A 13,716-nucleotide genomic window follows, 5' to 3' on the forward strand; every position below is an offset into this window, starting at 1 on the left:
TTGTTCAAAGGAAGCCCTAAACCCTCCCAAATAGTTTTGTTTCTTTTAAAGACCCTCAAGGAACAGTCATAGCCTCTGCCAGGAGGCTACAGAAACTTCAGATAGCTTTTTTAGATGGACATAACTGTGCAGAGTTTTTCTTATAGAAAGAGTAAATACAGAATCAAAGCACCCTGAGACTGTTTGGGATCATGGACAGCTGGAAATTTTTTCCCTCCACCTCTAGATGTAAATTGCTCTGTTCAGTTTTAATAAAGTATATTTGTTTCAAAAGTTGTATTATCTTGTTGAACATTTTTGGCTAAAACATCCAACCATTCTGAAACTGAGGAGAATACGAACCTTCCAGCTCAGTTCTATTCTGCTTCTCCCTGTTACTTTGACTGCATGAAGCCTCCTATAAGCCTTCACTAGTTGGATCACAACATTGCATTTACAGTGAGGTAACTGCAAACCCCCAGACTTACCAAGAATATAAAATGCAGCCAAACAAAATGGTAGTACCCAAGCCAGTAACCAGGTTTTCATCTCTGTGCAGGCCTTGACTAAATTCAGGTACACAGATTGTGATGTTCTGATTGTTTTCATCCAGGACTTCACGAAGCAAAACAAACAAAAAGAACAGTTAGCAAAGCTCATTTAACTGCATTTCAAACCTTCAGACTGAAGATTTTCAGCAAAATATTTTTATTACTTCAGACACTGGGTAGGTACATTTCAGTTGTTTCTATCTATCTTTTAAAAAGATCCTACACAAAAAATTCTGTAAATCTGACCTGGCAGATTCTGTGTTTTGGGCAAAACAAAAACGCAACTTAGTAGGATACTAAAATTTCTTGTTTGACCAGAGCAGACAAACAAGGAAAAAGACTGTTTGGTGAACTAAGAAGTAAGAAGTTGGAAGTTTACCAACACTTCACCCAAGACTACAGAGCCATATAAGACCAAGATAGTACAGACCTGAGACCATAAATTTATTTTACAGCAGGAGTGCCTTGAGGACAACTATGAAATTCATACTCAGTGAAAAAAGGTGGTGTGTAGTTGCCCTGTTCTCAGACTGATATACAGAAGACCAAAGAAAAGGAGATGCACCAGTTACAGGCAAGATTTTATCTTAACATGTAAGCAAATAGTACTTTTAGGTCCTAGGCAAGATTTTATCTTAACGTCTAAGCAAATACTACTTCTAGGTCCCTGAAATTAAACCAATTCAGTCCTTGATGTTCCAAGACGGATCTGGCTTTTTGCTGCCTGCTTGGAGTCAAGGCAAGGCAGAGTAGTAGCCTGCAGCATCACCCCAAAGCAAGAGATTACAGCTGCACCTTATCTCAAATCAAGAGTTTCTTGAGCCAATGCTATTTAAGGCAAACTGTGTTCCCATCCCCTCTTTCATTCCAGCAGCCACACTGCATCCCCATTGGGACAGCACAACTGTTTGTAGGGGCAGAGGGCAAAATGCAGCAAAGGCTACACCCAGGTTAAAAATAAATTCAAAGTCAGTCCCCTGGCCTGGTAGGGGAGGACTTTGCATGGCCCTGCAGGGCTGTACAAACAACTTTATCAGCACACAGCAGGGACAGCACAGAGGTGGGAGCAAAAGAAGTGATGACAAGCCTTTATGGAAAACATTGGCCAGAGATGTGCAGAATCCCCCACATGCATCCATCAGGGATGCCTCTGCAGCAAGACAGGTCCACTGTTTGGCAGGCCTTTAGCTAAGTCTGGCACCAAAAAGCTAAGGCACGCTGTGATAACACAGGTTCAACAGACATTACCTTTTGTTTGCCCATTCCTTCTAAAGACATTTGCAACTCTGCTTTTTGGGTGTTGCAAAGAAATACTTGTAGCTTGCATTTTCTTCAGGCCTGGTTTGCAAAGTGGCCAGTTTGCAAGACGGCATATTTGAAAGTTCCTTCTTGAGGAATGAGTCAACATAAGGTAAGTTCATGGCAAATCTGAGTGACAGGGTATGGGACACCTTAGTAAGTGCCAGCACCCCATACATTCTCCAGCACATGCCACTGTAAAAGCTGCACAGGCCAGTATGAGAGTCCTTATCACACAGACAGGGGAGAAAGGAGCATCTCTGAAAGCAGATGACAACCATGAGAGTTCTCTGGCCTGGGAACATCTGATTCAGGAGGTCTGAGAGTGTGCTTGGTGCATACTCTGACAAATGCAATAACCACACTTGCAATACACAAAAGAAGAGTCAGAGCATTCACGTAACTGCTGAAGGATTTGACTGTCACAAGCATGAAATAACACAAGGCCAATGACTTAATACATACATCACTTTCTTCCCCTTTCTTCTTTCTTTTTTTTTTTTTACACTGTGTCAAGTCTTATGAGTAATTCAGATGTCTTCTAAATTAACTTGTATATTCATTCAAAAACACTGCTTAAGCTCCGTAAGTAAATCTTCCACCTAAATACTGTCTGTTTTTCCTTCTTAGCTCTAGAATACATTTGTGTGTGTGCCTGTGCCTACACAAGTGTGAAAGAGAGAGAGATTCTTTCCCCCATCCCTCCCCTTTCTTCTTGGGAGGTGTCTGTAAAAACTTCTTCCTGCCAACAGACTTATTTTCCTCTAGTTATTGTTGTTTCAACTATTCAACACTAAAAGCTGAGCAATAATAAAGAAGGGGGTTTTAGCATTACTACTTTGAACCAGAAAAGTCTTCTTTAAGTGAAAAGAATGCTCCCTGTCCAAACAGGTGAATCTTATGGTTACCTGGCAAAAGGAAACAGTTCAAGTTGTGCTTGTGAAGTCTTGCTGGGTTTTTCTAGCATAAAGAACTTAAAACTCTAGGGAGTCCCCTACTCCTGGCTTGCAATGACAATGCTTAGAAAGCAAGTGGAGTACAGGAACTCTGCTGAAGAATAGCATTGTCTCAAAAAACTGAAACATAACTCCAAGTCTCTTCTCAGAATGTTTCCTCTCAAAATGAAAGACGAGTGGTACTCAAGTTTTTGCTCCATTAGGAGTCCAGAGCTAAGGCTATCTAGCATACCAATTCTAGGAGGAAAGAAGTGATTTTAGTATCCACTCTGATGGCCAGAACCTAACAACTGGTGGTGGACCTAGTAAACTTTTGGATGGAGCTGATCACCCAGCTTCTTCCAGAGGCATCCAAGAGCCATTTGTTCCAACTCCTTTCCCATCATGTGACCAAACACATTATGTATTTAGTCATGTCCTATTGTACGAGAACATGCACTTGCCACATGAGGAACAGGCTACAAGACTCTGGGAAATTTGTCTATAGGAAACAGGCTGGAATTGCTCTGGTGCAACAGATGCAACTCACCCAAGGTAAGGTAAGTTAAGCTCCCCTAGAACAAAGCATTTAAGGTACATGGAGAGTGCCAATTGCACTGTCTCTCTGCTGCACAGATTTGTTTTTAGTATTTGCAATTTCTTCTGCATAGGCCAGAACAGACTAAACCCAGCACTCCTATATCCCTGAATTTGTTAATTCTTGCTTTTAATGCTTTGCTAAATTCTTGCTTTTAATACATGGCATGTCTAAAAGAATTTACATAAAGCATTAGATAACTTACTAGTTTCTGGTGGCTTGCTGGATAGTGCTGAGAAAGTGAGGTACATGACGTAGCAGCTGATAACTCCTGACTGTAGCAAACCAGAATGGGGCTGGCCTTTATGAGAAAGAGGAAAATAAGTGATTTTTGCAGACATTTTAACAAACTAAAAAAGAAATTCATATCCCTTGAAGAACAGCACACTAGTATCTTTCAGAAGAGAAGAGTATCTTCTATGTTTTACTTAAAGCACTTCTTAAGTCTTTGAGACAGTGTAGATACATTTCCACTGGCATATAAAGAGAAAAGAGTCTGTCCTTCAGTTCTGCTGGCTGTTTTAGAAAGGCATTAAAGATTCCCACGTAAGTAAAGAATCACCCCTCTGCTCTCGCCAAAAGCACCAGCTTTCCAAAAGCTATTGACAAGCTGCCATGATAGTTTTATTCGCCCGTAAAATTTGTGCTGGAGTCACTCAAATTACTATTTCTAGGTCCAATGTATGCAAGATACTAGCAGCACACATAAAATATACCGAAGCATGAAATACTGCTGTCAACTCCAGGCCCAAACTTTACAGATGGTAAATCACAAGCAGTCAAAAGTAAATGGTAAAACAGTGGTGAGTTTGACAGCTATTACCTCAACTGCTACCACTGCAAGAGTTGTGTAAGCTCCACAACACATTGCCAGCCATCAACATGTGAGCCTTCTTTACAGTATGACTGCCTGATGGCACACCCAAAATGTCTCACACCTCTGTAGTTTTAGCAGCTGAGCTGATGACGAGTGTCCTGGTTTCGGCTGGGACAGAGTTAACTTTCTTTTTAGTAGCTGGTACAGTGCTGTGTTTTGGATTTAGTGTGAGAATGATGTTGATAACACTCCGATGTTTTAGTTGTTGCTAAGTAGCGCTTATCTTAAGCCAAGGACTTTTCAGTTTCCCATGCTCTGCCAGCAAGCAGGTGTGCAAGAAGCTGGGAGGGAGCAGAGCCGGGGCAGCTGACCTGAACTAGCCAAAGGGGTATTCCATACCATGGAACGTCATGCAACAGCACTTCATAGGGTAGATAAAGGGACAGGGGCAAGAGCAGCACCAGCTCTGAGCCATCATGAGACTTTCTGCCAAGAACATGGCTCATGCCTCCAGGCACACAACCGTGGCAGCACCAGAAACCCAGGAGAAGAGGTCAGCCGACTCACGATTCTGGACACAGGGTGATATGGCCACCAGCGACACAAAGAGGCACAGGCCACCATTAACACCGATCAGGACCTTGTTGTACATGCAGCCTTCTGAGCGCGTGTAGAAAAGAGCCATGAGGACCAGGGCTGCCACAGCAACGGAGTACAAGATGAGAGTGACCAGGGCAAGCAAACCATTCCACATCTGCTTGTGGTTTGCACCTGCAGTCCTGGGGAGAGAGAGACAAGCACCTTATCTTTGTCTTGCCTTCCCAAAAAAATAAAATTCTAATAGGTGAATAGTTCATATCCTCAAACACAAAAGACAGTGCTTACTTTCCTGAAGCATGTGTACATCACTACACCAACACAGGCCCTTGCAAGGTTCCTCCCATGAAACAGAGGGAAACATTCCTTAGCATTAGTGTTTATCTTCTGTATTATCATGCCCAGCTGTTTCTGTAATTATAGCCCAGCGTGACTCCTTGAACTCCCAATCTCTGGGATCAGCCCATCAGCACATCTCAGCTCAATACTTCAGGGATTTCCTCAGCAGGAACTCAGCATGCCCCAGGCTCAGCTAGTGAGCAGCGTTCTTCACACAAGGACAGCAAAGGCTTATTGCTTGGCACAGCCTCTCTTCTGCCCCTTGTGCTACCTTAACAGTTTTACTACCCTTTTGCTCAAAAAGCCTCCTCTCCATTTCGGTCTATCCCACCAGTCTCGCTCAGCTAAAGCATGGTCCATCTTGTTTTCCTCTCTTCATCTTCCAAACACCTCTTGCAAGGATCACTGGCTTTTTTAGGAGTAGCAACTAAAAAAGTTGTTTTGGCACAAAGGGCTTTTTGGTCCAGGGAAGTTTTTTTGTTGTTATTTTCTGGAAACATGACTATTTTAAAAGAATATCTAATGTAGAGACTGCTAAAGTTAAATGCTGCTGCTGGAAATCTTTCATCCACAGAAAAGCAGCTACAGTAATTACCAGTAAAAATATCTGTGGTATAAGGAGATCTCATCTCTTCCTCCCTGAAAATAGGTATCTAACAAAGCCCAAAGGTTTGCTAAAACTCTTTCTTAGCAGTCAGCATGCTAACTAGAACAAGAGAGGACTGCAAAGGTTTGTAGAGGAAGAAATGAGAGACAGAAAGGGTGGAGGTGGAGGCAGGAGTTCCTGTGTGTACGTGGGAGGACAATTTAAATATTTTAAATTGATGAGAGGCTAAGGGCTAGGAAGGTAATAGCAAATATGCTTAAACCAGAAATTAAGTCAATGCCAAAATGGGGTATTTGTGGGTTGATAATGGAATCTTGCATATTTAGATGAAAGCAAAGAAGTTGAAGAGAAAGTAGCACTTCTTATGTTGAGGAAAAAAAAATTGATGTGCATTAAGCTGACACAAAAAAGCAGGATTTACCAGTTTACATCACTGCACACAGTTTCACTGTTACATTTTGCAAATCCAGTTTTATTCTCTTGCACCACTCTGTTTCTTAGCAGGTATATATTAATATAAAATACAAAACAACTTAAAGTAAGAAGTTTTTTGCATGCCAACACGCTACTACTTATTGGAAGCCAAGCAATTCAGGTTAAGAATAAATCAGGAGAGTAGAAGTGAATAAGTAGGAAACATCTCTGCTGGGGAAGGAGAAAGTGGATCAAGTAAAGATGAACAGCTCTAAATATTGACATTAAAGTGTCATCTTTCAGAAATTACATCCATGCTACTTTTAAATTCTTTGTTATGGGAAATGTATTGTTCAGGAGTCCACCAGAATTTTATGCAAATAACTACTTGCCCAACACATACCAATTTTTATTCCACTTGTGTGCAAACTCAACAAGCAGGATGAGCTGAATGGCAATGAAAAGGAAACCTCCTGTTGCTCCTACGTAGCGCCAGGCTGCAAGGCAGAGAGGCAGAAAATAGGTCAAACTGCAGTCGCCTTTCCCTTGAGATAAAATGGAATTATTGTCTATGCAGTGAAGCCATTACATGGTCTGAATATCTCAAGCCCACAGATGTAGCAGGAGATCAGAGATTTCAGCTGAAAGGCCAGCTCAGCTAACTCAAGATTAGCTCCCTGATGAATTCGGCTTGCAACCTGCTACATTTTCAAAATAAGCCTGTTAGGACATTTACTGAGCTTCCCTAACGAAGAGAATTTTTGTGGAGACTATGAGTTACTATATTCAGACAGAAAATACTGAAACCTTTCTTTGTGACTGGCGGGAGTGAGGTGGTGTGAAGGCATTTCACAGGAATCTAAACCCTGAAATTGCAAGGTACTGGAACCCAGTCCTAAAAAGGGCAATTTCTTCCCTTCCAGATTCCAGTACCACAGAAAAAACAAAGGTGGAGCTTATCTATTTACAAACGCTGTCCCGAGCCACTCCCAAAGAGATGGGAACACTTGATATTCACAGACTAGTTTTAAGACAGGTTATTTGACTGCTTAACCATTGACCTACATATACTGTATTTGGGTAGCTGTTTGGATACTTCGGACAACAGATCTCTTATGTGCAACATCAGAAGTCTCTGAGGAAATACAGATACCTATTTAAATGTTTAGTTGCATATACAGCTTGTGCTGCTGTGCAGTGCATAGCCTATAAATGATGCCAGGTGTGCAGCTGATTTCAGTGAAGAAGACCAAGGAAGTGCATCAGCAAAGTTCAGCCATATCCTGCCATTGTGTTTTCCTTTTGAAAAAAGCTTGTATAAGTGAAGTGGAAGAACAGAACAGTCAGGGCACATTACCCTTAGCAGATGATGTAGAGATTTTTTTTTTTCTTTACTGTACCATAAACTCATTATTTGAAAGCAAGCAAAATTGCCATTTGTCTGGTTTTGCTAAATGTATTGTATGCACTTGATAAGCATGCTCTTCTTCAAACAAACAAAACAAAAACCAGAAGAAGCTAGCGTGTAAAAAGTACATAAAAAATAGGCAGGGAACAACGTGTGCATATGTGTTTGCGTGAGGTAGAGCAGTAAAAAGCAGACCACCAATGGAGTGAGTAATTAAATAGCCAGACTCTCAGGATCTCCCACTGCCACAGGCAGGACACTGCAGGACGTTTTATGGATCCATCATAGATAAGGTTAGCATGGCCAGTGTGGGTATAACACTATAGCCCACACAAACCTAGTGCTTGCACTTAATACTCCTCCTCCATGATTAACAAACTGCTAAGCATAGGAAGCATGACAAGAGCTTTTGTTTTTTTAAAGAAAAAAATTTAAACTGGGAGAATGCTCAAAAAAACCCCAGTGTAAGTTTCTTGATGAGAGGGGCAAAATACGGAAAACAAAACCACACAATACCCAAACCATCTGTAAATCTCAAATTCAGGGGCTGACTGGAGGACAGTTTAGCAGAATGTGCAGAATACAACTTTAAAGAGAAAAGTCAAGAGCTAATTTGGGGAAGAAAGCTTGTCATGCTGTATCTCCACACTAGGTTAGACTGCTGTTGAAAAACAGCACTCTAATCAGCGCAAAAAGTTCTGTTGCCCCTTCTCCCCGAACACTTCAGTTCTTGACGACTTTTCACCATGAAAAGGGTCGCTTGCAAAGATGATAGGCAGTCTGGCTTGCTCATGAGTACAATGCATTGCACCGCTACATCTTTCTAATCCAAACAGTGATTAGATACTAAGGACAAGCACATACAGGCATCCCGTGACTTCGCAGAGGAGAGGAATAGGGATAAGGAGCCCTTTACTTCTGGGGCATCAAACTGAACCCGGACCAAACAAACAGCTAGTAAGAGCAAGAAGCTGAATTACATCTATCAGTGGTTTACTTGAAGTGGTTTTTACCTTAGTTTCCCAAGGCACTGTGCTCATAGTATGTCTGCCCACTCTGTTCTCTTCCCCCATGTTACTCCTTCCTCTTGCCCTTTAAACACCCCGGCTAGAGATGATCAGTGTTGAAAACACAGGTAACCAGGCAAGACTTAGTAGAAGCAGGCAGTAGACACAACCACTCCTTTGCATTATTAATCCCACCCCTTTCCACCCGCCCAGACGCAACAGCTTAAGGGCTGACAAGTACCTGGCAAACTTTAAGAGCACAAACTGATCTCGGTATCACTGTGATTTTTGCTCCTAGCCCAAAAGACGCCTGTAAGAAGCACCCCCCCAGAGCTGGCACTTAAGCACTGGGCCAGTACCAGCGTGTCTGTGTGGTGCCAGGGCATCTTCCAGAACTGGAAATGCTTCAGGCACAGCATCCTCAGCAGAGCACTCACAACATGCCCCAAGAAGTATAATTTTACCTTACTGCATTTTCACCACCAGCCTGAAAACTAACAACATCCCAAATTCTTTTGTGGCATTGCTGGTTTCCAGGCAGCAAACACCAGTGCCTGGCAGGTCACCATGCCCCCTTGAGCACTGGCACCTCTCCACCATGCATCATGGACTCTGGCTGCTGCACTACGGCAGAGCTACCTGCACAAGCCAAACTAACACGTGGCTCTGCGTTCTTGAGTGAACAATTTCTTGTGTACCATTACAGCTCCCTGCTTCTTAAAGAATTTGCAAGACAGCACTGCAGTGGTATTTTTACCTACACATTTGGCCTGCTCTTCATCAGAAAAAAACTTGGTCTTTACTGCACATTTGCACGAAGACCATGTACTCTGTGCACACAGAGTTCCCTGAAAACAGCTCCAAATACTCCTTTTTGCACCTGGACTATACTGGGTTTACTTGAAGAAATAATGGCAATACTCATGTTGATCAGACTTTAGGATTTATAACCACTCACAAGGTAGTACAGAATGAAGCAGCATAACAAAAGAAGGACGTACCATTGAGGAAAGTGTCCTGATCAGGAATGAAGAAGGCTCCTGAGCACATTGCTGCCAGAAGTATAAGTTTAACAAGCCAGAATCTGGACGAGAGGGGAAAAAAAACCATAATTACCTGGTTGTAATAGGAGTTAGAGGTCTTCAACTCAAGTACTATTGAGAAATCTCTATTTAAAGCCCAACAAGAGAAAAAACAGCCTTTGATGACTGATTGCCACTTTAGTTAGTTTTCAGTTGACTGCATTATTTCTGATAAAAGCAGTAAAATCAACTTTTGTTTTGGGGTTTTTTTGGCCTAATACTACTCCCAACTGGAAAGTAGGCAGCACAAACCTGTAAAGAGAAGTGGAAATTAAACAAGCAAACACTCACTCACCCATTATGAATGTATGCTCGGCAGCTTTTGCTGCTGTTAATTTTGATGGTGAACAAGAAGAACAAAAAGAAGAAACAGGCCATTCCGAAACAGACTTTGTACACTGCAGAGTATCCCACCAACTTCTCGCACATCTCACCCGCCTGAATACCCTTGCACATCTGCTTGTAGAAGGGAATCTGAAAAGCACAATACGTTACAAGCCGTTAGGTAGGACACAGGGCTCCTCGTAATCATGTCTACATCTATGCGCCACGGACTTTTCACTGGCTTCATTTAATACCTTTCACTCTTGATACCCCTCAGCCTAGATTTAAGGGTTCAAGGGACATAAAGAAATGTAAAAACAAGGGACTGGGGTTTTCTAGAGCCTCCACTCTCAACTCCTTCCAGATGCTTTGGGGTACAAGCCCACCTACCTTTCCTTCAGCTCTGTTGGCTTAAATCATCCCTGCCCCTTACTGCTTATCTCCTCGCCCCGGGAACCCTTCTTCCCATGCTTTACAGCAAAAGACTTTGATTGCTTCAGTAATCCAGCTTACATGAGCCATACCGGCACTTTTACCAGCTGAAGGGGCATGAATGGGACTGTAGGGCAGGAAGCTCTGGCTCGTGCTGCCCTCAGTGGAAACATAGACTGAAGCACACCCAAGTGGCACAGGGGCAGCAAGCCCCCTCCTCTCCATCACAGCCTCTGAAAGGCAGTTGTGCCAGTTGCCCTGATTTTGTTTTAAATTAACAGAGAGGCAGGAAAATTCCACCTTTCTCTTGACTCATTAAATATTTGCCTTTGAGGCCTTGCTCTCGCCGTAAGGGGAAAGCAAACAGCTGCACATTTTGGCTTCAGTTTCACCAGCCAGACGTGATGCTGGGTGCTCAAAAAAGCAGGTCTATGTGGCCAGGACCCACTTCTGTGGGGTGCCTCTGTGCAGACACACGCCCTCACAGCCAGGGAGCCACTCAGCTGCACAGAAATACAGGCATTTAATTAGAAAACCATCGTTCGTTTCAAAGAAAGAAGGGCCTCTCTGTACGCTCACAGCCCTCAGCTGAGGCTGGTGAGACCAGTTGAGCAATGCATTAAACCCTCTGGAGCTGAGTGCTGCTGCCTGCACAGGTAACTGGAGGAGAGAGAAGACAATGTGTGCCAGGACACAACATGCACAAATAAATAACTCAGGCAAAGGAAATGGGAATCAGACTTCAGAAAGCATTCAGCCAGGCCAGATTTTGCTTAGGAAAAATAGACAAAGATGGTGGGCAACACCACCCTTGAACATTTCCAAGAAATTAGCAAAGATAGGAGTCTCTCCTTCCTTCGGCAGGCAGGTCAGTACACAAAACCAGGACAGGGAAAGAACAAACAGGACCCAAGACCAAGCAATCAGGCAGTGTTCCCAGCTGGGTAGAAAGCCATCCGAGATACAGGAAACAAGGGATAAACACGTAAACTGCTGGCCTCCAACCACCAGGCTCTGAAAGCCTGCTTCCCTCAGCAGGGTATGCAACTTCCCATCCCGTGCCAGCAACCCAAACCAGTCAGGAGCTCAACAACCTTCCCAGCAGTTTCCCAAAAAGAGCCAATATTTTAGCAGCTCACAGCAACACTGAGTTGCTGTGCTAAGACTAGCAAACCTAACTATGATACCAAGCTGATCCTAGGTGGGCTAGAACCAGCCCAGGAGATGAAAAGCAGATCTCAACGCAGCTGCCTGGTGTTACAAGAACAGATTCAAGCTGGGCCACTCTGAGATGCTCTTTCGGAAGTAACTCAGAGATGAGTAGCTACTGCCTCAGAAGCTGGATAGTTAATGAGTAGCTGTGGCTAACTCGCATCCAAGAGTTTTTAGAGAGCTCCTGAGAAATTGTCTGGAGCATCAGCGATGCCTTTCCCAGATCTTGCAAGGCAATGAAACATCAGACTGGGCAAATGTGCCAGCATTCAAAACAAGCAAATGGATTGACTGGAATAATTAAGAGACCTATCAATGCCACAGTGATGCCAGGGCAAGGCAAGGGGCCACAGCAATGCCAGGGAAAGCAACTGGGCTATCAATTAATGCCTTCCAGTTCTTTGCTTATAATAACCACCAGTCAGCAGAGATTAAAAAGATGCATAATATTGAACTAACAATATTTCTGAGAACATTAGGTATTTGTTTGATATAGATGATAGTACTGACCAAGGAGACAGATTTCTGTAAGATCTGTACTTGGTACCAAGCAGCATTTTGCTTATGAGACTCACAGAACAAAACAAAAAACCACTATGGAACTTGATTAGTCGACTAATTAAAAACAGATCTCTGGGTAACTGTAAATGGGCATCTTCTTTAATTGCATACGTTTCTACAGAGATCTTGATGGAAGTTTTGACCCGATATGTTCTCTTCTCCATTTAGTAGTAATTTCCTTACAGATCTGGCTGAGAGAAAATGGATGGATTCACAAGAACAATAGCTCAGTTTGTGCCTATGCAAGCAACAAAGAGCTCGGCCATCATGCAGTATGCACAACACTATGCAGCAGTAAGTGATGGCCACAGGAATAGTCCTGTGGGACTGAATGCCCTGTTTGGAGACCCATGATCCTGAAGGAACAAAACAAGAATAAAACCAAACTCTTGGGGACCCCGTCAGATAATAAGCATGAGCACAATCCTGGGGACAAAAGGGCTGATATAATGAAAAAGGCATGTTTTCGTGAGAGGACGGTCTACTGCTGGGAACAATTTATCAAGGCTTATGTGACTTCTTCACCGAAAGTTACAAAAGACTAATTTTTTTTTTTTTTTTTTTTAAATTCCATATCTCTGAAGCATGTTCAGCTGCTGAGCAGCCTGCCCAGCCTATGTGATTTACCAGGCTTTCCATTTGCTGGGTAGTTTTGCCAGCTGTTAAAGTCACAGATTAGTTATTTGCCAAGTTTGATATAGTGAAATATCTACTTTTATACCTTTAAAAGCAACATAAGCTAAATTCTTTGGCCTCTGAGTAGGGAACAAAGCATTCTCGCTGTAGAAACTCAGTATCCGCTCAGATAATGTAAACGCCTCGGTTGCTGCGCAAGCAATGATGTTATCACAGCAAAGTCGGCAATTTTCTGAGTGCAGTGAAACCCTTTGAGACGATAGCAACAGCTACAGAAATATGGACTGACTGCCCTGAACTTGCTTTCCCCTCGCTGCGAGTTGCTGGCGCCCGAAATAAATGCACCTTTGAGCTTGGGTCTGTCTGCACCCAAACATGTGAATGCAGGAGCACAGGAAATAGCATCAGAGGGGGAATAGGAAGGAAGAAGTGTGTAGAAATGGGCCTGAAGAGCCTGAAGGAGACTGATTTTGTCTGGATGTTCTCAGCCAACAGAGGGAGAATGTGGCAGACAAGCTTTGTTATGGAAACGGAGGAAGCATGAAAGAAAAACTAGGTGGGGAGACCAGGGCAAAAAAACAGGTAAAACCACCTGTCTTGAGCAGCTGAGAAATGGAATAGAAAAACAAAAAACAATTGGACCAAAACACATGCCATCTTGCATCTATGGCTAAATTCTTATCAGAAATAGGCAATGGGCATCTGCACTTAAAAAAAAAAATCATTTTTGGTAGCAAATTTGGGTTTTAGCATACCATAATGCAGTTAAGGGCCAAGACGTCAACCTGGCTGGGGAAACAAGCCTGAAAGCATGCTCTGCCAGAACATGTAACCCTCTAGAACTTAAATGCTTTCACACAACTGAACTGGTTTTTACTGGTGTTTGTTTTCCTGAAAAAATCTTCCTCATTTTTCCTT

General features: G+C 42.9%; 1 protein-coding gene across 1 annotated transcript in view; it reads right to left on the reverse strand.

The window, feature by feature from the left end:
* Window positions 1–13,716, reverse strand: part of SERINC5 (serine incorporator 5) — a 43,750-nt gene that overhangs the window by 12,040 nt on the left and 17,994 nt on the right. Inside the window, exons 3-8 of the mRNA XM_050912690.1 lie at window positions 9,929–10,107; window positions 9,553–9,635; window positions 6,540–6,633; window positions 4,747–4,958; window positions 3,568–3,663; window positions 468–594 (exon numbers count right to left, since the gene is read on the reverse strand). Coding sequence (XP_050768647.1) covers window positions 468–594; window positions 3,568–3,663; window positions 4,747–4,958; window positions 6,540–6,633; window positions 9,553–9,635; window positions 9,929–10,107 — 791 coding nt within the window. The remainder of the gene's footprint in view (window positions 1–467; window positions 595–3,567; window positions 3,664–4,746; window positions 4,959–6,539; window positions 6,634–9,552; window positions 9,636–9,928; window positions 10,108–13,716) is intronic.

Source organism: Gymnogyps californianus, chromosome Z (assembly GCF_018139145.2).
Source record: "Gymnogyps californianus isolate 813 chromosome Z, ASM1813914v2, whole genome shotgun sequence".
NCBI classification, from domain to species: Eukaryota; Metazoa; Chordata; class Aves; order Accipitriformes; family Cathartidae; genus Gymnogyps; species Gymnogyps californianus.